This window comes from Eupeodes corollae, chromosome 1 (assembly GCF_945859685.1).
Source record: "Eupeodes corollae chromosome 1, idEupCoro1.1, whole genome shotgun sequence".
NCBI classification, from domain to species: Eukaryota; Metazoa; Arthropoda; class Insecta; order Diptera; family Syrphidae; genus Eupeodes; species Eupeodes corollae.
In genome coordinates this window covers 238,184,776-238,207,976 of record NC_079147.1, presented here as the reverse complement: position 1 = coordinate 238,207,976, position 23,201 = coordinate 238,184,776, and the positions used below count along the sequence as shown (strand labels likewise).

The window sequence follows — 23,201 nt, the reverse complement described above, 5'->3', positions numbered from 1 at the left end:
ATCTTCACCCGAAACTATAGGTGCTGAGTTCAGAGTCCAGTGAATATTCATTGGCGTATCTCCTTTTGAAACCATACATTGAACGCCAGCCATATCACCGGTATTCATAGCTTCTTCTCCGAAGCTGAATTGCATTATTTGTGGGGGAACTTTTAGGACGAAAATAAACGAAATGCAAAACTAATAAAAATCAACTAAATTTCAAAAAACAACATCAAACAAGAACACAAAAAAAATATTCAGCAACCGTTGACTTTCAACTCTGAGCTAAATTCAGCAAATCCAGCTGCATTTTCAGCAATGCATTTAAATACTCCACGATGTTCTTGTTCAACCGAGGCTATATTCAGCACACTTGTCTTTGCTGACAGTTTTAATATTGTAATTCCTTCTTCACCGGTTACAATTGGCCTAGAATTTAGCGTCCATTTAATAGTGATTGGAGTGTCTCCTTTTAATATCATACATTGGACACCAGCACTTTCTCCAGTATTTGTGGGATCGTCACCAAATGAAAAAGGCAAAACCGATGGTGGAACTGAAGGTGGGCAAAACAGAGGGTGGTGATGGTGAAAAAAGGGGAATGAACATAATGTCAACAAAAAATCCAAACAATTAAGAACTTCGAAGAAAATTTTTTTTAAATTGTGTAAATACCATTGACATGCAATTCAGCTGAATGGTCAACACTCCCAGCTGAATTCGATGCCACACAAGTATAAACGCCACTATGGCGTGATCTTGCAGACTCAATACTCAAAACGCTTATACGTTGGCCAGATCGTGTTATCAGAGTACCATCATTCGATCCAAACATGCGGTATCCATTAAACTTCCAGTAAATATCAATTGGCAAATCACCCTTTATCACTGCGCAATTAACTGTGGCCATATCTAAGGCATTGACTGGCTCTCCAAACTCGAAGGCAAGAATTTGCGGAAGCACTTAGTTAAAGGATTCAAAAGGGAAGAAGATTGGTTTTGAAACAAAAGAACAAACAATATTCCTTTACAAACTAAAATAAACATTGAAAACATCCATAAAGTCGTAATTCTTAACCATTAACTGCCAATATAGCTGAATGTCGTGTTACACCAGCTGAATTCGTAGCAACGCATGAATAATTGCCAGAATGTCTTGCTCTAACAGACTCAATACTTAGAACACTTATTCGTTGACTATTTCGTGTAACGACAACTCCATCGTTGGTAAATACTCTTCCGCCATTTTTAGTCCAAACAACATCGATTGGTAGATCTCCTTTGTTAACAGAACAGTAAGCCGAAACCATGTCCATTTCGTTGATACTTTCAGCTCCAAAGTCAAAGGGCATAATTTGGGGCAGAACTAAAATCGTTTCACAATAGTGGTTTGGATATGGAATAAACATAAAATACAGTCAGAGGCAGGGAATCAACATAATCGAACGACTAAACGAAAAATAATGGCTACTTCGAAACCAAAAAACGAAAAAAAAATTATCAAAAGAGACCGTTAACTCTCAATTCAGCAGTATGAAAAGCAACACCAGCTGCATTCCTAGCGACACAAGTGTAATTTGCTCGATGGCGAGCATGTACCGATTCAATACTCAACATTGTTATACGCTGAGTTGTTTTTGTTATTAAAATTCCATCGTTGGTTGATAATTTACGCCCCGAATTTGGTGACGGCGCAGTTGTCCAATAGAGTTCTAGGGGCATATCTCCTTTGTTTGCTGTACATGTTGCTGACACCATGTCGTACATGTTAATTGTTTCCTCACCAAAGTCAAAGGCAACAATTTGTGGTGGAACTGCGGCGGCGAACGTAGGGAATATATTAAAATCACAAATAAAACCAACGTTGTTTTTGTAAGCACTTAGCTGAATAATTAACCAACGCTGAATTCGTCAAAAATCTAGTACATTACCCCCAAAATGTGTATAGCTGACATCATTTTCTTTTTTCTTATTTTGAATGAGATAGAGATTAACTTTATGAACAGACGGACAGACAAAACATTATTTTGCAACATGATGTCAGCTATTAAAGTAGATTTTATGAAAATAATAATAAAACTTACCCATGACTTGCACTTCCAATGAACCACGTGCGGAATATCCCTCAGCATTCTTTGCAACACAAGTGTAAGTAGCTTGATCAGAATTCCTTTCGACATTTTCAATGATCAGTGTTCCATTGGGGAAAACCTTTTGTTTTCGGTTGATAGGCAATGCACGGTTGTCTAGAATTGGAAAAACCAGTGGATTACATTATTATGTTAGAAGAATTCTTTACAAACCTCTTTCCCAAACAATTGAATCAATTGGATATCCAGCAACTGGGCATGTTACGATCAAATTCTCTCCGGCAACAATCGCTTTCTTTTCCATTTGTCTGATATAGGGCAATCCATAGACGTTCAATTTAGCTGAATGTTCAGCAGTTCCAACTTTACTGCTTGCTATGCACTTGTATAAACCACCATCGTTTGCATGAACCGATGTAATATTCAAATATGACACAACATCACCATTGACTGTAACATATTGTCCAACTTGGTATCTGTCATTGTTTGCGATTTTCTTGCCATCGAGTTCCCATGAGATTTCAGGTGTTGGATTACCGCCGGCGATACACTTCAAAAATACACTTGGTCCAGGATGCATGGTTTCCTCTTGGAATGCTTGACGAATAACAGGTGGATCGAAACGACCACCCAATTTCAATTCAGCACTAGCTTCAGCACTTTCTTGGTCATTACGTACGAAACACTGATACATGCCTTTGTCTTCCTTCTTTACCGATTCAATTCGCAAAACTGCATCACTATGTCCAATTTTCTTGCCATCCTTAAGCCAGCTAATTGTTTTGATTGGGTTTCCGGTATATTGACAAGTAAAAACAGCTGGACGTCCGAAATCAACAGTTTGTGTGGGTGGATCGATTTTGGCTGATAATGGAGCTGTGACGGTAAGAACAGTCTCAACACTCTCACCTCCAACTGAATTATTCACCACACAAAGGTATTTGCCAGAATCTTCAACAACAGCATCTTTGATTATCAGGGTTCCAGATACTTGCTTGACACGTTCGTTTAAGACAACGGCTTGTTTACGGGTTGTTCCTTCGATAAATTTATACCACCTGCAAAGAAATTATCAGATAAATGTTAACAAATGATAACTGAGTTAAGAATTGTGACATTAGATGAGAAAATGAAATGCAAGGTATGAGAATGCTGAGTTAGTGGCTGAATTTCGTAAGCGCGGAAATTTATGTTTATTCATTAAGAAAATTTACTGGAATTTACTTTGGCTCACAGCAGAAATGAGGCACAAAACATTTGCGCTGAATTTTGTAAGCGCGATAGGATAGTTAATTTTTGTGTGAAATTAAGATTAAGGATTGAAAGTTAAGATTCGAAATTAGTTTTAATCTCAAAGAAATTATTAAGTTTGCACAGAAAATGACACAAAAGCATTTAATACCGAATTTTTATTTTTTTTTTTAATTTTGTTCTTATTTAACTTTGTAAGCGCGGTGTTTTTATATCAATTAAATATCTTTTTTTACCGTTTAAATTCCGCTTTAATATAAAATTATCCATGCAAATGAGATATAATCATGAAAGCAAGCAAAACATTTATAAATTAATAACATTTCATTTTCCCAGAGCTAATAAAGTTTTATTATAAATTATTTGAGGAAACCCTAGCGAGGCTAATTAACAGTATCAAAGAAGGGAATAGTCAAAAAAGAAAAGTACCTAACGCCGAATTTAGAGTGAATGAATAAAAAAATAAAAAACGTGACCTGTGAATCGGTACTGGATATGCCTGTCCGGCACAAAGTCCAACAAAACTTTCACCCAAAGGCACTTCTTTTAGATCAATACTTTTAGAAGAAACTCTAGGTTTCACGTGTCCAACAGGTTCTAAAAAGAATTTATTTTTGTATGTTTTTCTAACGAATTCAGCAAAACTTTAGGAATGTTGGAATAAAAGCTCGTTTATCAACTAATTTTTACCTAAATGCTGGCATTGGATAAGCTTGACCAAGGCAAAGTATAGAAAAACTTTTCTGATGCCTAACGGTAAGTTCTTGCAAACGATCACCGGATATTGTTGGTGATACACTTCCTACCGGTTCTGGAGAAGCAAGAAATTATCGAAAAATATGAGATTATCGAAAACATTCTTGAGATTGGAGCTTGATGTTGGGATAGTTATTTGTTTAGATTGCATCAGTTGGAAAAATTTCATCAAATATTAAATTACCTAAATGTTGGTGTTGGAAATGCTTGCCCTAAGCACATTATAGTAGCGCTTACACCCTTTGAAATTGTCAGTTCTTGTAAGCGCCCACCAGAGAATCTAGGTGGAACACTTCCAACGGGTTCTAGTAAAATGTTATTCAAAATTTGTTAAAAACAACAATAACTTTTTCTGATATTGAATATTGAAATGGGTACCGTGTTATAAAATGAATTCAAGGTAAAGGATGCCTAAAAATCGATATAAACGAAATCTAAAGCCAACAATAAATGAAACATAAAGCAACAAAACTAAATCAATTATTTCCCCCACCAGAACACAAAAGCACGCAATTTTAATGTTTTTATTTTGTTTGTTTTGTAGCTGATAGTGTATAATAAAAAGATGCTTAGATTTACAAAACATAAAAGCAGATGAATATAAAGCATAAAATAGGACAAAAAGTGCGATATATATATATAATTTTTTGTATAGGAATGAAAGTGATGACATAAAGTTTTTATTTTTTCCATTTTTTTAAAAGAATAAAAACAAACACTTACCTGCTACCGTGGATGATCTGGCATTGATCCTTCCGTCAGTAGCAGGCCCATTGCATCGCTTTTGTGGATTGGATTTAATAATTTTGAGGGGATATTCGCTTTCACGTTCATTTATGGTTGGCTTTAGTAGCTATACTAAAAATAAATAATAAAAGAGAAAGAAGAGAAAGCATCAATACAAATAAAAAGCAACTTACATTAAATTTCTATTCAAAGTGTGGAAAAATTATCTATAAATATTTGTTTCTCAATTCAGCTGAATAGTGTTCAGAACATAAGTTTAATTGCTTACAAACAGTTAAAACTGCTGAATATGTATATCTAACACTTAAGTTTTTTTTTGTAGATATAAACTCTTCATTTATCATCACAAAAAGTTTCATTTACTTAGGCAAAATATAAGTTAACTCAACCTGTATCCAATTCAGCGCCATTTTGGATACAGTGATTTAAAGACTGCCATTCACTTTAACAAGGAAACGTGTTGCTTACAAAATATTTAAGTAGGTGACTTGTATACACACAGACCTCAAATCGAAGAACGATTTTCTTATAAAGAAAATAATTTGAAAAAAAAGATTCTGAATATATATATTAAAAACATTAACTATGGACACACCTTATTAATGGTACAGGGTATGCTTGCGCTTGACACAATAGTGCGAAGCTTTGATTCACAGCTCTTATATAAGATGAACTCTTGGCGTCATTTGAAAAAGTTGGTGCTTTAAATCCAACTGGCTCTAAAATAATCATTAACTTCAAAATTTAATTTGTTTCACAAGTTAAATGTATAGGGATACCCTTTTGCGCATAACTTTCTATATTAATTTTATAAGTTTTAGAATTTTCATAGTTTTACTTATAATTTTGTCAAATTCAGCTGAGCTGAATTCAATTAAACACCAGCTGAATTCAAATTAAAACACAAGAAAAAAAGAATTCCCACCTTATTAATGGAACTGGATAAGCTTGTGCTTGACACAAAAGACCAAAACTCTCATTTTTCGAATGAACAAATGTTGTACTTTTAGCAGCGTTCGAAAATGTTGGTGCCTTAAATCCAACAGGTTCTAAGAGATAAAATCTTATTAAATTAATTCATACAAACCTCATTAATGGGACAGGAAACGCCTGAGCTTGACAAAGCAATGCAAAACTTTGTCCAATTAATTTAACAAAAGTAAAACTTTTTGATTCTGTCGAGAAAGTAGGCGCTTTTGCACCAACCGGTTCTAAAAACAAATTTTATTATCAAATATTAAATTGAAAATTTCTAGCATCACGTTGAATTTTTAATTTTCGCAAAAAAAAAAAATACCCGATTGTTAGAACTTATGTTTAAACTCCTTTTATGCTTGACTTGAGTTTTAATACCTTGTAAATGGAACTGGAAAAGCTTGAGCCTGACACAGAAGAGCAAAACTTTCACCAACTGGTCGTTTAAAAGCTTGTAACGTTAGATCGGATGAAAGTGTTGGAGCTTTTGTTCCAACGGGTTCTAAAAACACAAAAACATTTTGATTGTACTTCATAACTTAAACAAACAAAAAAACTGCCTGATTCGTTGGTAAATTTTAAACCTGTTTTTCAAAATAGTTTTCGAAATGTATGTTACCTAAAAATTGCAACAGGAAAAGCTTGTGCTTGGCATAAAAGACCAAAACTTTCACCAGAACGCCGTTTAAATGACAAACTTGTGACATCATTTGAAAATGTCGGAGCTTTTGCCCCAACTGGTTCTATAGGATCAAATAAATACAATTTTAAAATAGTATTGAAAAAAAAACGACATAAAACTACCTTATAAGTGGGACAGGAAACGCTTGAGCTTGACACAGTAACGCAAAACTTTGTAAAACATGACGTGTCAGTGAAAAACTTTTAAAATCCGACGAAAATGTTGGAGCTTTTGCGCCTACAGGTTCTGTTAAAAATCATTTTTGGTTTAGTTTGAATTCAAAAACAAAAATAGATATTTTTAGAACCATATTGGAAGTGCTTCACCAAGTTGACTTATTTTATTTTATTTTATTTTTTAAATTTTGAATTCACCTTATTAAGGGAACTGGAAATGCTTGAGCTTGACAAAGTAACGCGAAACTTTGATTTTCAGATCGAGTATAGGAAAAAACATTGGAGTCTGTCGAAAACGTAGGAGCTTTAGCACCAACGGGTTCTGAAAATTTTGTACAACATTTATTATGAAATTACTATCTTCAAACACGAAACTGGCTGATATGTTGGGAATTTCAAGTTAGTATAAAATTTATCTTAATACCTTATAACTGGAACAGGGAATGCTTGTGCTTGACATAATAACGAAAAGCTCTGATTGACAGATCGTGTGTAAGTGAACGAACTTGAATCGGTGGAAAATGTTGGAGCTTTCGCACCAACCGGTTCTAAAAATATTAAATATAACTTTTGTTTTGTATTCGACATTCAAAAAAAGAAAATTTAAAAACTGCTGAATGTTTATAGGCATAAGATATTTTTACCTAATTAAAGGAACAGGAAATGCTTGAGCTTGACAAAGTAGAGCAAAACTTTGGCTAATCGATCGAATGTAAGAAAAAACTATCGAATCGGTTGAAAATGTTGGAGCTTTTGCGCCTACTGGTTCTGAAATTATTTAACAAAAAATAGAAAATATTATGATTTTTTTCTGAAATGCCTTGAACTTGGGAATCGGGCTGACTTATAAAAGTTATCTTTTTTGAAAAGATTTCATTTTTAATACCTACCTAGTTAAAGGAACTGGAAATGCTTGAGCTTGACAAAAAAGTGCTAAACTTTGTCCACCAGAATAAGATGAACTACTAATTTTTGACATAGTTGCGAATGTTGGAGCTTTTGATCCTACTGGTTCTGAAAGGTTAAACGTATAGACAGGCATACAAATAAATGTTTGGAATTTTTTGTTTTATTTTTGCCAAAATGTTGGGTTTTCTAATTTTACCAAATCTATTTTCAAGGAGAGTTTAGTAAATTTTGTTGCGAAATAGAAATAATTTCCAAATATATTACAAATTTATGTTTGTTGAGTTTTGATTTCAAGAAGATTTTTCTCAATTACTGATAGAATTGCTTAATGTTTTGACAGGTTAGATTTCAAGATAAATCCTTTCTCAAATAGTTTATCTTAACCAAAATTGTAAATTAAATAAAGTGACAGCTGTCAAAAAGACTAATTTCGAAAAAAAATTATTGCCAGATTCTTCTTCTAAAGTGACAGTGTGTTTCCAAAAAAATGTTTGACAAATAGTATTTTGAATCTGTGATACCTGAAGAGAGGAACGGGAAATGCTTGGGCTTGACAAAGTAATACCAAATCACTGCCAGAACTTTCAAGAAAACTGCTTGTTTTTGATGCTGTTGCAAATGTTGGAGCCTTAGCACCAACGGGTTCTTGAAAAAGTAATTAACAATACAATTAAAATTTTAATTCATATCGACTATTTGTATAAACCTGATGTTGGGAGAAGATTGATGTTTTTTATAAAACGTTAAACTCAAATTTAATATAAGACTGAAACGAGCTAGAAGCGACTTATCTAACTTAACAGCAAAACCTTTGGTCAATGAACAATTCATAACTATCAAATCTATAAATGTCAGTAGTAACAGTTCTACCGGTCCCCTTTTCGTTTTATTTGTAGCACAATTTTAAAATTATTTAAAATTTGACAAACAATTTAAAAGATTTAGAAAAACTAAATTCCTTTACAAATATAACATAAATAAGACCCAAGATGTGAACGTCTGAAGCCGTTCGTCAACAACCTGATAAGTTCACTATCGACCAAATATTCACACTACGGCAGATCTTGGAAAAAAACCAGGAACCTCAAACCGATACCCACGACCTCTTTATCGATTTTAAAGGGAATAGGGAAGAGCTTTACAGAGCAATGTCTAGTTTTGGCATTCCTGTCAAACTTATCCGTTTGTGCAGAATGAAAATAGAGAATACACGCTGCTCTATCAAGGTCGGAAAAGATTTCACCGATGCATTTGATGTCAAAAAAGGTTTTAGACAAGGCGAAGCACTGTTATGCGACTTCTTCACCATCGTTCTGGAAAGAATTGTGCAAAACTCAACCGTCAACACTAGAGGCACAATCTTCCAAAGGTCCATCCAATTACTCGGATACGCAGGTGATATTGACATAATTGGAAGATCAAAGCGTGATGTCAGTGGAGCGTTTTTGAGCATTGCGATGGAAGCGGAGAAGATGGGTTTAGTGGTCAATGAGGGCAGGACCAAGTATATGCTGTCATCGAAAAAGGACAAAACGTCACTATGGACAGCTATAACTTTGAGGTAGTTGTGGACTTTGTCTACCTAGGCACCGCTATAAACACACACAACGACACCAGCACCGAAGTCAAACGAAGAACAACTTTTGCAAATCGCTGCTTCTTTGGACTTAGAATGCCATTGAGAAGTAAAGTCCTCTCTCGAGCATCTAAAATCACCATCTATAAGACACTCATCATCCTGGTTCTTATTTATGGCCCTGAGGTCTGGATCCTGTCAAAGAAAGATGAAAGCGTCTTAGGATACTTCGAGAAAAAAATTATTCGGGTGATTTTCGGTCCCGTATGCATAAATGAAGGAGAATCTATAACGACGAACTGTACGGGCTATACAGCGACACTGACCTAGTTAACACAGTTAAAGTCCAACGGCTTAGGTCATGTAGAGCGGATGGACATCAACGCTCCAGCCCGGAAGGTCTTCAAATCCAATTCCGAGGGACGGCGCAGTAGAGAAGAAGAAGACCGCGACTCAGGTGGATGAAGATCTCAACCAACTTAGTGTGCGAAACTGGAGACAGCTAGCTATGGACCGAGCTAGCTGGAGACACATGTTGGTTGAAGCCCAGGCGCCACCTTAAGTAAGTACATAAGTAAGTAATAACTCTGTGCACTCAAGCAAATGGTTTGTGCTCAGAGCTTGACATTTATCGGTTTACGTCGTTGAACGATTTTAAAAGATGCTGAGACACACAAATTTGACAGTTCTGAAAAATGTAGCTTGTCATTTGTTTCAATTCATTAGCTTTCAAGATTTAGACAGTTATTTTCATGCTATACTGTTTATTATATTTACCTTATTAATGGAACCGGAAATGCTTGAGCTGACAAAGAAGAGCAAAACTTGAACTAACCGAACGTACAAATATACTTCCCTTTGAATCGGAAGAAAATGTTGGTGCTTTTGCTCCTACAGGTTCTATTTTGGAAAACATTTACATAATTAAGTTTTAGTTTTGAGGGATATATTTAATTTCCTAGAAAAACTGCCTTCTGTTGAGTTGGGTCCGTTTATAAAAATTGCAATCAAATTTTTGTTTGTTAACCTTAATTTTTTGTTTGTACCTAAATAGAGGCACTGGATAACCCTGAGCTTGACACAACATCGCTATACTAGAGTTTTCAGGTGTATGACTGCCAAATGATGTTGCATCACTCGAAAACGATGGTTTTTTGTATCCAACAGGTTCTTGATAAAATTGTACATTAAATAACAATATTGGAAAATATTCATTATTCATAAATAAAGACTTTTACTCTGAATGTTGGAAAGTTTTGAAGGAAAGGCCAAAAATTCCATCTCGCGTTATTTTTAAATTTTTAAGTTTTGGCAGCTGTTCAATTACTCATACATATTTAACTCTTAAAAAATACTATTTTGGTCAAAAACAAATGAAACCTGAACAAGGTGAAAATATTAGTAAATTTATGGTCAGATCAAGAAACCAGGCGGCAAAATGTTCGTTTGGGGAAACGAAAGAAGAAATGTTGGCAATTAGTATTAAAGATAAGGTAATCGATTCTTGAGCATCAAATGATCTAAAAAAACGACTTTTAGAAAAAAATATTCGTTGTCAGAGATAACTGAAATGTGCCAGGTCCACGAACAATCAATCTGAGGTAATGCTTCCATCTATTTCCACTGCGTCGGTCAATAGTATCACTTTTCGAAAAGGGGGTAAAAATGAGATAGACGATGGTAGTAGACGTGATCGTCAGGGACATTCAGGAAAATCACCTAACTGTCCGGCAAAGAATGCCATATGCAACATGTGTGGTTTGATCGGGCACTTTTCGCGGAAATGCAAGACAAAATCAATGAAACGTAAAGCAAATGATGACAAAGAAAGATTTTCAAAACGGCCAAAATCTGGGTACGGAGGAGGCGAAAATGAGAGCGAAGATGAGACTCAATTGGCAGAACACGATTGTTTCCGAGTTGTAGATGGTCATAACATGGATATGAACGAAATGATTGATTGTCAAGTCGGTGGCCATCATATATCAATGGTTATTGACTCAGGGTGAAGGTTTAATCTCTTAGGTGAATCAAACTGGCAGTTACTAAGAAGCTATAATGCTGTAATGTGGGGTGTTAGGAAAGAGACGCCAAACCAATTTAGGGCTTATGCGGGTGATAAATTGCTCAAAGTAAGGGCTGTTTTCGAAGCTCCGTTATGCATTGTAGAGAGTCCTGAAGTGATTGCTTCATTCTACGTGGTGTAGAGTAGGAGACGAGAGACGGCAGTGAAATTAGGCGTTTTGAAACTAGTGCGTGATGTTAATTATCTCGGAAGTACAAAACCGTTTCCAAAGATTAAAGGGATCAAAATATGTCTGTCTATCGATACATCTATTAAACCCGTTTAGCAACCTTTACGTCGAGTCCCAGCTGCCTTAGAAGATAAAGTCGAGGCAAAGCTTAATGACGCAGTAGACCAAGACATCATCGACCCACTTTCGACCTCCACAATGCAAAGAAGAGACAAGAAGTTTCCTTGGATTGGTGACATATCTTGGAAAATTCGTCCCAGATATGGATGATATCACGGAACCACTCAGGTGTTTGATAAAGAAAGATATCAAATTCGAATGGGCAGAATCTCAACAAAAGTCTTTTCAGAGATTAGAACAGCTTCTAGCAGATTGGACCACTCTCTCTTACTTTGACTTAAAAAACCGCATTCGACTTATAGCTGATGCCAGCCCAGTAGCGTTGCGGGCAGTCCTTATTCAGTTTGAGAACGTACCAAGGGTTATATCATTTGTGAGCAAAAGCCTATCCCAGGTGGAGAGAAGATACTCTCAAACAGAAAAGGAGGGCCCAGCGTTAGTATGGGCAGTTGAAAGGATTTCATACTACCTAGCACGAACAGAATTCGAGTTGGTCACAGACCATAAGCCACTAGAGGCAATATTTAAGCCTACATCAAGGCCACCAGCTCGTATTGAAAGATGGGTGCTTAGGTTACAAGCGTTTAGGTTTAAGGTGGTTTATCAACCGAGGAAGCTAAATATAGCTGATTCAGTTCCAAGGCTGTGTAATATTCAAACAACAGAAACATTCGAAGAACAGGGGGAGTAGAATATATTTGCGATAATTGAAAAGTCCCCAGAGCGATTACCATATCAAATATTTGTTCGAACAACACCAAGGACTAGGAGCTGATGGAGGCTGTCAACAACGTAAAAAACGCAAAATGGGACTCCAAGATGCCAAGTTCATACTTTCCATTCAGACTTGAATTGTGGGCTATAGTAGGCAATATTCTATGAAGAGGAACTAGAATCGTTATACCCATGGCACCACGTTCTAGAATTCTGGAACTTGCTCACGAAGGCCACCCTGGTGAAACAGTAATGAAAGAGAGTCCGTTCCAAAGTGTGGTGGACAGAGATGTCGAGCAGTTTGTTAAAAAGTGCCGAGATAGTCTCATTTTTTCGAAGCCTAGCCAACCAGTCCCCATGAACAGACATGTTTTTCCTGACATATCTTGTAGACATATTTTGTAGACAAGGGTATCCAAAGTTTATCACGGCGGACAACGAACTCCAATTTGTCAGCGAAGAGTTTAAAACCTACTGTAAAAATAACAACATTGAGCTAATAACTTCACCACCTTATTGGCTACAAGCGAACGTTGAAGTGGAGAACGTTAACCGTCAGATCGTAAAACGCTTGAAGATAGCCCACTCTAACGGAAGTGATTATAAAGAAGAGATGCAAAAGTTCACTCTTATGTACAACGTAACTCCCCACGGCAGAACATGAAAAGCACTATCGGAGTTACTTTACAATCGAACAATCAGCGACAAATGCTTGATTCGAAAGCTAGGGACCGCGATTCCATAAATAAGCAAAAAGGGAAAGAAAGGGGAGATAAAGAACGAGGAGCTAAAGATTCAGGGATAGTAATAGGCGATAAGGTTTTAATCAGAAATGTAGCGTACTCTGACAAACTTACTCCAAACTTAGATCAAACGGAATTTGAAGTGATTGACAGGAAGAAAAGCGAGGTCACGGTAAAAGCTGAAAACAAGGTGTTTCGACTTTAGACAAATCACAAGCTTAAAGTAATAATTATTTGTCTACAGGTTCCAAAGTGTCAACAGGTGTGAATGATAATCCGACCATCACGACCACCACCCCATCAGCAGCAAAAGAACAAGAAGCGCCAACTGATGACAAAGGTAGCGATCGGAGATTGACGTTAAAGCTGTCAAATATTGAAGGGATGTGGAGACCTGTGCCACAACAAGACCAGGAGAGTGGATAAGAAAGATCGGCTTTAGAAAAAGATCAATATTTGTTATCAGTTCTGTTGTCAAATAGCAGCCGGGGAGTAAAGATCTTATAATTAATTAAAAAAGTATTGAAACTAAAACGAGTCGCATAGTTATTGATAATTTGGGCCTATACAAGTTTACGAAATTGTGCAAAAAGAATACAACTTAAATCAAAGCTTATTAAATTAACTTATAATTATTCTTAATATAAATGCTAAAAAATGCGAGGAATTGACAAATCCTTCAAGAGTAATTCTTGGCATGAAAAAGTGCTTTCTCAAACTAGCCGTTCGGATTCGGCCTAAAATTGTAGGTCCCTTCCATTCCTGACAACAGTACTCGCACACAGGAATGGTTGAGAGTTGTAAGCCACTAGGCCCTGGTTCACAACGGACTGTTGCGCCACTCCATTTGATTTTTGATTCTTTTTTGAAATGCTAAAAGTGTAGGGCTCTCTCTGTTATGAAGTATTCAAACAAATTCGTTTAGATTAAAATATACCTAAATATTGGAACAGGAAATGCTTGAGCTTGACAAACGAGAGCAAAAGTAGACGATAAGTCTGCACGATGTGAAAATGTTGCAACTTCACCGGAAAATGCAGGCGCTTTTGAGCCCATTGGCTCTGTAAATACAAAATAACGTCATTATTTGCTTAGCTATATAAGAGTCTAATTTTTACCATAATTATATTATTATTGGGATAGGTTTAGAAATGCATACTTCTTAATTCTGTATTTGTTCAATTGGAATTTTACCTTATCAAGGGTACCGGATATGCTTGAGCTTGACATAGAAGAGCAAAACTTGTGGATTTCATTTTTTGAACTTGTATAAGTTTATATTCCATGGAGAATGTTGGAGCTTTTGCTCCTACGGGTTCTAAAAATTAATTAATAAAAATGATAAAGAAATAACGAAATTATAACAACAATGGAAACTGTCTGAATATTGCTTACAAAATGGTCATTATTTCGATTTTGGGGTCGAAGTGATAACCACTTAAATGCAACAATAGGGGATGGTGCCCTGATGTCAAAAAAGTGTTTGCAAGACGTTTTGTTTTTAGCCTTCCCCTTGCCAGAAGGCCGCCAAAATGCGCGAAAATCAACTTTTTGGGTCCAAGTGATAACCACTTAAATTAATATAAAATCAATAGTAGATGGTCCACTGATGTCAGAAAAGTTTGTCCAAGATTTTTACTTTCAGCCTTCCCCTTGCCAGACGCATTTTACCACTTCTTATAAGAATTTTTGGACTTAAATAGCTAATAACTTTTTTCCCATAACCAAAAGAATCATATACCAAAATATCAGAAGATTTGCAATACGTTTTCATTTCAGACTTATGCTTGCCAGAAAACCCTAAAGAGAGAATGCAACAAAAACCACCCGTTTTCCTTCAAAGCATAACAATTGTATTTTATTTAGAAAAAAATTATTGAATCACATGACATAAAATTGAATGAAATTTTGAAATTAACAATTATAAAAAAACTATTTTTCATTATTAGATTCGTCCGATGAAGAATTTTGCGAAATATTGTTTTCTTCGCTATCATTTTCATCACAGATAATTAAATTTTCAATGGTTTCTGACATCAACGAACGAGGTGAGTCACTTTTTGATTTTATTATTGAAAATAATATGACCATTTCTAACAGAGGCAATACTCCCACTTTCGTCTTTCCCAGCTCGGAAAATTATGATGGATGGGAGGATGTGCTTGATGTTACTTTAGTAGACAACCGTAATTTATTAGTGGAGAATTGGAGAGTTTCCCCTTTGAATGCGTTTTCGGAACACAAGTGGATTCTTTTTCAAATTAATTTCGAGTCGAAAAACCCTCCACCTTACAGAAATCCCAAAAGAACTGACTGGACGAAATTCAGTCAAATTGCGAATTCCAAGAGACTTTTAGAGTCTCTTGCCCAGCTAAATATAGCTGTAAAACCCTTCCTTTTTGGTGGAATGAAGAACTGTCCATTCTTAGGGAAATGACGAGGACAATTTTCAATATCTGCCACAAACATAAGTTTTACCAACCGTATAGACTCTCTTAAAAATTACAAGCAAGCCCTGTCATCAGCCAAAAGACAAGGCTGGAGAGAATACTGTCAATCAATCGAAGACATAAAGGACTCCGCAAGGCTCAGCAAAGTTTTATCGAAGGAACATTGTAAACCTTCATTTCTAAAAAAGCCTGATGGAACCTGGACAGCCTCTCCAGCCGAATCTCTTGAGCTACTGAAGAAGACGCACTTTCCGGGTTGCGAGAGTGATAACCCGGAATCGCTTGAAGCCACAGAGCTAATATTTTGTAGGCCATCAATACTTTTTATCCATATAAATCCCCAGGCATGGATGGCATACTGCCATTTATGCTTCAAAAGTTGCATGATGTGGCAGCTACATGGATGGAACAAATTTCCAAAAGATGCCTCCTTCTCAAACATGTGTCCATGTCGTGGAGACACGTCAAAGTAGTTTTTATCCCGAAAGTGGGTAGGCGAGGTCACGAATCCGCGAAGGATTTCAGACCAATAAGCTGAAAACCTTGGAGCGCATTCTTGATTACCATATTAGAGAAATCATAGTTGGACGACCTATCGAAAGCTCTCAGCATGAGGTACTGCGTACTGTAGAAACAATAATCCATTATAAAGAATTTACTCTTGCCACCTTCTAAGACAAAGAAGGTGCTTTTAACAACGTCCTTACCGAATCCATAGAAGAACCGCTCGTTAAGTTCGGTGTAGAAGACTTCATTCGAGAATGGATTATTTCCATGCTCAGTGGTAGGAAGATTCGAGCCACTCTAGGCAATACAATCGCAACAAAACACGTGAGTAGGGGAACACCCTAGGGTGGTATCCTTTCGCCTCTTCTATGGCTTCTAGTCATGAATACAATTCTCGTTAAATTAGAGAGTGAAATCACGGAGTCAGCTTTGAAGAAAGTTAGCAGCTGGGCCACGAGTCCTGGACTATTAGTTAACCAAAGTAAAACTGAACTGTTGCTCTTTACCACCAAAACTATAGTACCGCCCTTCACGCTACCTCGACTCAACGCCCAAATCCTATCATTGTCTTCCAGTGCAAATATTTGGGAGTTATACTCGACCCTAAACTAAACTGGAAACTTAATATTGAAGCACGGGTTAATAAGGCCTGTGTTGCCTACTACGCCTGCAGCAAAACTTTCGGCAAAAAGTGGCGACTTTAGTCGAAGATGATTTTATGGACGTACACAGCCGTAGTACGCCTAATCTTAGCATATGGTTCGATTGTGTGGTGGCCTGCTCTTAGCAAAGCCTTGCGTGGGCACCACAGGAGCCATGCGTACTTGCCCAACGGACGCCTTAAACGTTATTTTGGATCTTCTACCAATCGACCTTTTTATTAAATACATAGTTTCCTGCAGCGCTATTAGGCTGAAGGAATCAAATAGCTGGTTATCAAAACCTTATGGTCACAGCAACACTACGAAATTGATTCCCTCATATATTATCTCGGTAGACACTGACTACTGCACGCCTACTTTGAGCCTTAGTAAGGGTTTTAAGATTATTTTCCCATGCAGAGAAAATTGGGAGGATGACATCGTTTCGATAGGTTTCGACACAACCATCTTTAATAACGGCTCAAAGATGGAGTGCGGAGTTGGGTCTGTTATCTTTTCTGAGTACCTAAATGTAGCTAAATCCTTTAGGCTTCCTGACTTTGTTGGCGTTTTTCAGGCTAAGATACTTAAACAAAGCCCAAACCAAAACCGAAATGCGGCTATCTTCACAGACTGTCAGGCAGCAGTCAAATCCTTTAACTAGCCACATCCTCATCTAAATTGGTCCAGCAATGTCGCGATGAGTTTGCGAGCCTGAATATTAACCTCGGTGTCACCCTGATCTGGGTTCTGGGAAACAGTGGTATCGTGGGAAATGAACGGGCTGACGAGCTAGCCAGGCAAGGATCGGCCCTTCATAGCTGACTTGAGGAAATAGTTAACATTCCTCTTGGCCGTATGAAGGATAAAATCTTTTCTATCTACCAAACTGAATCAAACCGAAGTTGGAGAAATTTACCCAACTGCATTATATCTAGGAAGATATGGCCGACCTATAATAAAACCCGTACAAACGATCTTCTATGCAGGCCAAGGCAAGACATAGCCAGGATTGTTGCGGTTTGTACCGGACATTAGCCTATAGGAGTTCATGCAGAGAAGTTGGGTATCTCTTACAACACCTTTTCCAGTAGTTGTAGTGACCAAAGAGAAAGTGAAACGATAATCCATTTCCTCTGCAAATGTCCTGCTTTGGCAAACACTAGAATGAAATACGTTGGAAAAGCATTCTTTCACGAACTTGATGACAAAATGGCTCTAACATAATCGCTATGAAGCTTCTCTATAAAGCTTTTCCTTTCTATCACAAGTCAAACGAGTTTTTGGTATCAAAAAGGCGCACTACAGCTCTAATAGGATCTTAGGCTAGGTTGCCTTGAGATCGCCATTTCTACCTACCAATTGTTTTAGTGTTAAGTACATATAAATACTTTAAAAAAAAATCGACTTTACATAAGGATACTTTTATAAAGTCAAAATTTGTAGACCAGTGAAGTGGATGTCTTGACTAAGAATTAAGCTTTGTTATAAAGATAAAGGATTTGTCAAGATCGAATAAATTCCAGCAGGCTAAGGCTAAGCGTCAATTGACTCGGGCTTATCTGTGGAGACAATTGACTTCACATAAGCCCACAAAAAATACTTCATCTGTGGCCTCATTAAATTGTTCGGCCCGTATTGCAGTCTAATTGTAACGAACTGTCAAACTCAATTCGCCTTCCATATAAGATCCACACTTTAAAGAACAAAATGTTCGAGCCCGTTAAAATTTCATTCTAGAATATGTTGTGCATCAGTAATGACGAATAAGTCAAGCTATTAGAAACGTCATAATGGCCGAATATTCATTCGTTAGTCGCTCTCATGTGAATAGTCTATTCGTTATAAAATAACAAATCAAATTTATTGACGGATGTCAACTTAAAAAAAAAGTGTTGTCAGAATGAAAACCACACGTCTAACGATGTAACAACCTAACACCTGAAAAATGTCCCTTCCTTTTTCATAAATGTTAAAAGAAAAAAGAAACAGAAGCTTAAATTCACTACATTTACTTAAAGAAACCCACTCGCATAGAATGTAGACATACAATTAAATTTCCATCTAGTTTCCTCTTAAATTCAATCTAACCTTGCCCGCATTCTTGAAACAAGGTTACCAAAAATACCATATTCCAACCTTCAATCAACACAACAACTCACCGAGTCACGACACACATGAGTAGGTACCTACCCTCACAACACTTATCTATGCTAAAAATTAACCTTGGCCTCATAAAGGTTCACCCAACTTAGTAGGTACCTCCCTCTTCAAAATATTAAAGTCTAAAACATAAACACAACAAGCCCCTACTCATATCCACCCACTCAAGCTTTAACTTCCCCCAAGAACCGAGTTTGTTCAGAAAAAAATAAACAAAAAATGAAAACACACCACCATCGAAAATCAGACTCCACTTCACTTTTCCCAATTCGATAGAAGAATACACTTCCACTGCAGCACTCATCGCCACCATCCACCTTTTCCACCAGATATACAAATACTCTCGTATCAGTCAGTGAAAGTAAAAGTGTTGCGAGTCATGAAATTGCTTTTGCTCAACCAAACCATCACCATCAGCAACACCACAACACCCCGTTTGAGTTCACAGTTCACACGTGCAATCAGTAGCATGCCTCGAATTTCACAGTCAAAACAATCAACCCCGCCGCACCATGCAGCAACGACAACACTCTATAATTATTATACCCGGCAGAAGAAAGACAAACAAAACGGTACACTCAACTCATCCACTTTCATTGATTCTGATATATGAGTCACACCGCACCACTATCAACTCAACATCCACATCCACAGCTGTCACCCAGCCCTGGCCCCAGCGCCAGCGCCAGCAGCACTGAACCGATAATAATATATTGCAACAAGTTGCTTGACCCAAAACCAACCAACTCTTTCACGTCAAACGACCTTGGTATAGTTTGTTTTCGTTTCGATTACAAGACTCACAATCTCTCCCTTTCAGTCACACAAACGAAAGTGACAACTTCTGCCGTGTCGGTCGCGTTCATAAGTGCAAAATACTTCATGAATGAATGCAATCACATGTTGCTGCAGTCAAACACACGCCTCTGCAGAAAAAACCGGTACTCGAAAGTCGACCTACAAACGTGACAGATAATATTTTTGTAAATAAACCCACAATGAGAAAACTAGCTTATCCAAAAATGAGACAGAAAAATAATGACAGATATAGTGTTGGGAAAGAGATCGACATATGTAAACAAACCCCTTCGATGTCTCTCGTGAGAGCTCTTTTTTAAGTTAAGAGAATAAGAGCGAGAGAGCAAAGCAACAAGTTGCAAATTTTGACAGTTCATTTAAGAGAGTCCATTTGAGGGGAAATATTCTCATCGAACATGCGCAATGAATACTTGCCAAAAAGAGATAGCTCTAAGGAAATGGGACTCTTACAAACCTCAAGTATGACTGAAATGGAAAGAAAACAAAGAAATCGTAATAGACAGCTGTCAGTTTTGCCGGAATAGGAAAACAAAAGCACAAACAAACAAAAATATTATGAATGGAGTTGCCATATTTTTGTATCACCCCCCGAGGAGGCTCTGAAACTGGGTATTGTCATTTTGTTTACTTTCGAGTATACTACAAATCACTTACACACATATTCATGAATGTGAATGGGAATGTGTGTGTTTGTTTTAAGATGTTTAGAAGTGTTTAGTACCTATAAGCCGGTACCGGAAAAGCTTGAGCCGGACATAACAAAGCGAAATCCGAACCATGACGTCTCTCGATACCTGACCACTTGGTATCGATAGCTAATGCTGGCGCCTTTGCTCCAACTGGTTCTAAATTTAATATTTATACAGAATTTTAAATATTTTACGAATGATGATTTTAGAGAAGAAAAGAAAACAAGAAACTATTTAACAACCTGAATGCTGGGACAGGAAACGCTTGTGCCGGACAAAAGAGAACGAAATTCTTATTTAGCTCACGTTCAATCCAGGAACGTTTTATATCGTTTGAAATAGATGGAGCCTTTGCTCCTACAGGTTCTGTAAAATTCATAAAAAAAATAGACATGATGATTTAAGATAGGTATAATTACAAACCTAAAAGCTGGAGCGGGATACCCTTGCGCCGGACATAGTAAAGATATTGAACGAGATTTTTGTAATTCCAATGGTTTTTGTATGAGAGAAGGCATTTTTGGAGCTGTGCTTGAGACTGGTTCTGAAGGGATTTTATTTAAAAAAATTAAAAAGTGTTGGTATGGTTGCAATTTTTGTGTGTACCTGAATGTTTGGGAATAGGTTTTCGAATGTCGCATTTTAAACATTTTTAAAAATACCGACATACTTATTTTAACTCTGAAAGCTGGGCTATTTCTAAGAGTTCGAAAATTCCACCATTTTTGGCAATTTTAAAGTTTTAAGATATTGATATTCAAAGAATTTTAGCTTGGATTTTGAAATTCCGATTCAAATCAGGCAAGAATTAGTGTCCTATTAGTTTACTAAAACCTGGACTATCTAAAGATCCATCTGCTTGAAAAGTCCCTCCTCTAATGGTAATGAACTTGACAACAAAGTCAATGACCTCCCCTCAGCTATGAACAGATCGCTGGAAATTGCTTGTCCACTTATACAACACATAAGAAGAAAGCGGAAACCACAATGGTAGGCTTCAGAGCTTAACTCGCTCAGGAAAGAATGCAGGAAAGTCTTCAAACGAGCCAAAGCCACATGACTAGCCTCTCACTGGGACTCTTACAAAGAATCCCTAAGAATTTACAAGAAGACACTAGGGAAATCTAAGCGATCTTCTTGGCGATCCTTCTGTGGCACGATAGAAGAAACTTCTAAAGCCTCTAGGTTACGGAAAATTCTTTCAACTAATCCAGCGATGCCAAGCTACTTGAAAAATACAGACAGCCCTTGGACAAATTCTAGTAATGAATCGCTCAACTTACTATTGGATACTCACTTTCCTGGTAGCTCTCTTACCGATACAATATATCCAATAAGTCTGATCTCAAGGGACAACCTACAATGGGCTCTCAACAGCTTCAAACAACTTAAATCTGCAGGACCAGATGGAATAATACCAGCCGAACTACAAAAGACTTCTGACATAATTGGACCAATCCATGAGGAAATTTTAACCAGCTGTCTTTACCTGGCCCATGTTTCCTCGGCATGGAGAGAAGTTAAAGTTGTTTTTATACCCAAAGCAGGTAAATACTCGCAAGTCAATCAACGACCTATAAGTCTATAATCATTCCTTCTTAAGATCTTGGACAGATTGATTGATATCCATTTAAGGGCAAGTATTGATACAAGACTTCTGTCTTCGTCTCAAGACCTTAGTAGGCACCGTCGAATATTCCCTCCATCATAAAGAGATCACTATGGTTGCTTTTCTTGACATCGAAGGTGCCTTTAACAACGTTGACACATCTGCACTAACATCTCTAAATGTAGAGAGTTCGCTTGGGGAGTTGATTCATTCAATGCTGACTAGCAGAATAATCAAATCAAAACTGGGCAACGCTTCTGACAGACGATTCGTTAGTAGAGGGACACCGCAAGGTGGTGTTCTATCCCCTCTCCTCTGGAACCTAGTGGTGAATGAGGGCTTCAGAGTTATAACCTATGCAGACGATGTTGCTATAGCAGTTTCAGGTAAGCATCTTAACACCCTAAAAGAACTCTTACAAAATGCCTTAGACAGACTAATACTTCGGGCAGATCGGTGTGGCCTGGGTGTTAACCCACACAAAACCGATTTAGTCTTGTTTTCAAGAAGATACAAAATTCCATTTGTCAACCCTCCCCATACTAAAGGAATCCTATTAAATTTCTCAGACGAAGCTAATACCTAGGTCTTGTCTTAGATAAAAAACTAAATTAGAAACGCAACGTACAGGAAAGAGTCAAAAAAGCTACTGTAGCTCTCTTTTCTTGCAAAAAAGCTATTGGTAATAAATGGGGTTTACAACCCAGAGTCACGCATTGGCTATACACATCGGTAATCAGACCGATTTTAACGTACGGATCGCTTCGCACGACTCTGTCTGCGGTACTGGACACCTTGCTCTACCTTACACCTCTTGAAATATTTAGTAAACTCCGTAATTCTAAGGTACTTAAAATCAATTCCAAAGCACACAGACTACACCATCCCCCAACTACAATTCGACAGGAATTTCCAGATTTCTATACCTACCAGAGCTTTTTGGGAGGAAAGGACATTCTTGGAGGATGAGTACATCCACTTTTAGACAGATGGCTCAAAAACCAAAGAAGGGGTTGGTTGAGGTGTGTACTCTGAACGACTGAAATTAAGTCTCTCATTCCGCCTTCCCAATCATTGTAGCGTGTTCCAGGCGGAACTTTTGGCGCTTAAGGAAGTCTTGTCTTGGCTCAAAGAAAACGTGATATCAACATCTGATATCCGTATTTTCTCCGACAGCCAGGCATCAAATCTCTGGACTCTCTCTCTACAAACTCTATAACAATCCCTAATGGAGATGGCCATAGAGACATTCCAGGTAACTGCAAGGCAGATGATCTCGCCAGGAACGGTACAGTACGCTTATCCTACCACGTTTGGCTCATACTGGCATACCAATTGCTACTTGTA

General features: G+C 37.2%; 1 protein-coding gene across 25 annotated transcripts in view; it reads right to left on the bottom strand.

Moving 5' to 3' along the window:
- Positions 1 to 23,201, bottom strand: part of LOC129941495 (cell adhesion molecule Dscam2) — a 259,928-nt gene that overhangs the window by 62,481 nt on the left and 174,246 nt on the right. For 21 of the 25 annotated variants that reach the window (XM_056050163.1, XM_056050146.1, XM_056050158.1 and 18 more), the window contains exons 7-8: positions 2,286 to 3,130; positions 2,067 to 2,228 (exon numbers count right to left, since the gene is read on the bottom strand). In XM_056050163.1, coding sequence (XP_055906138.1) covers positions 2,067 to 2,228; positions 2,286 to 3,130 — 1,007 coding nt within the window. Of the gene's footprint in view, positions 1 to 2,066; positions 2,229 to 2,285; positions 3,131 to 7,549; positions 7,674 to 8,089; positions 8,214 to 20,668; positions 20,787 to 23,201 lie in introns of those variants that run through there. The other 4 variants (XM_056050154.1, XM_056050139.1, XM_056050140.1 and 1 more) reach the window with 3 other exon arrangements.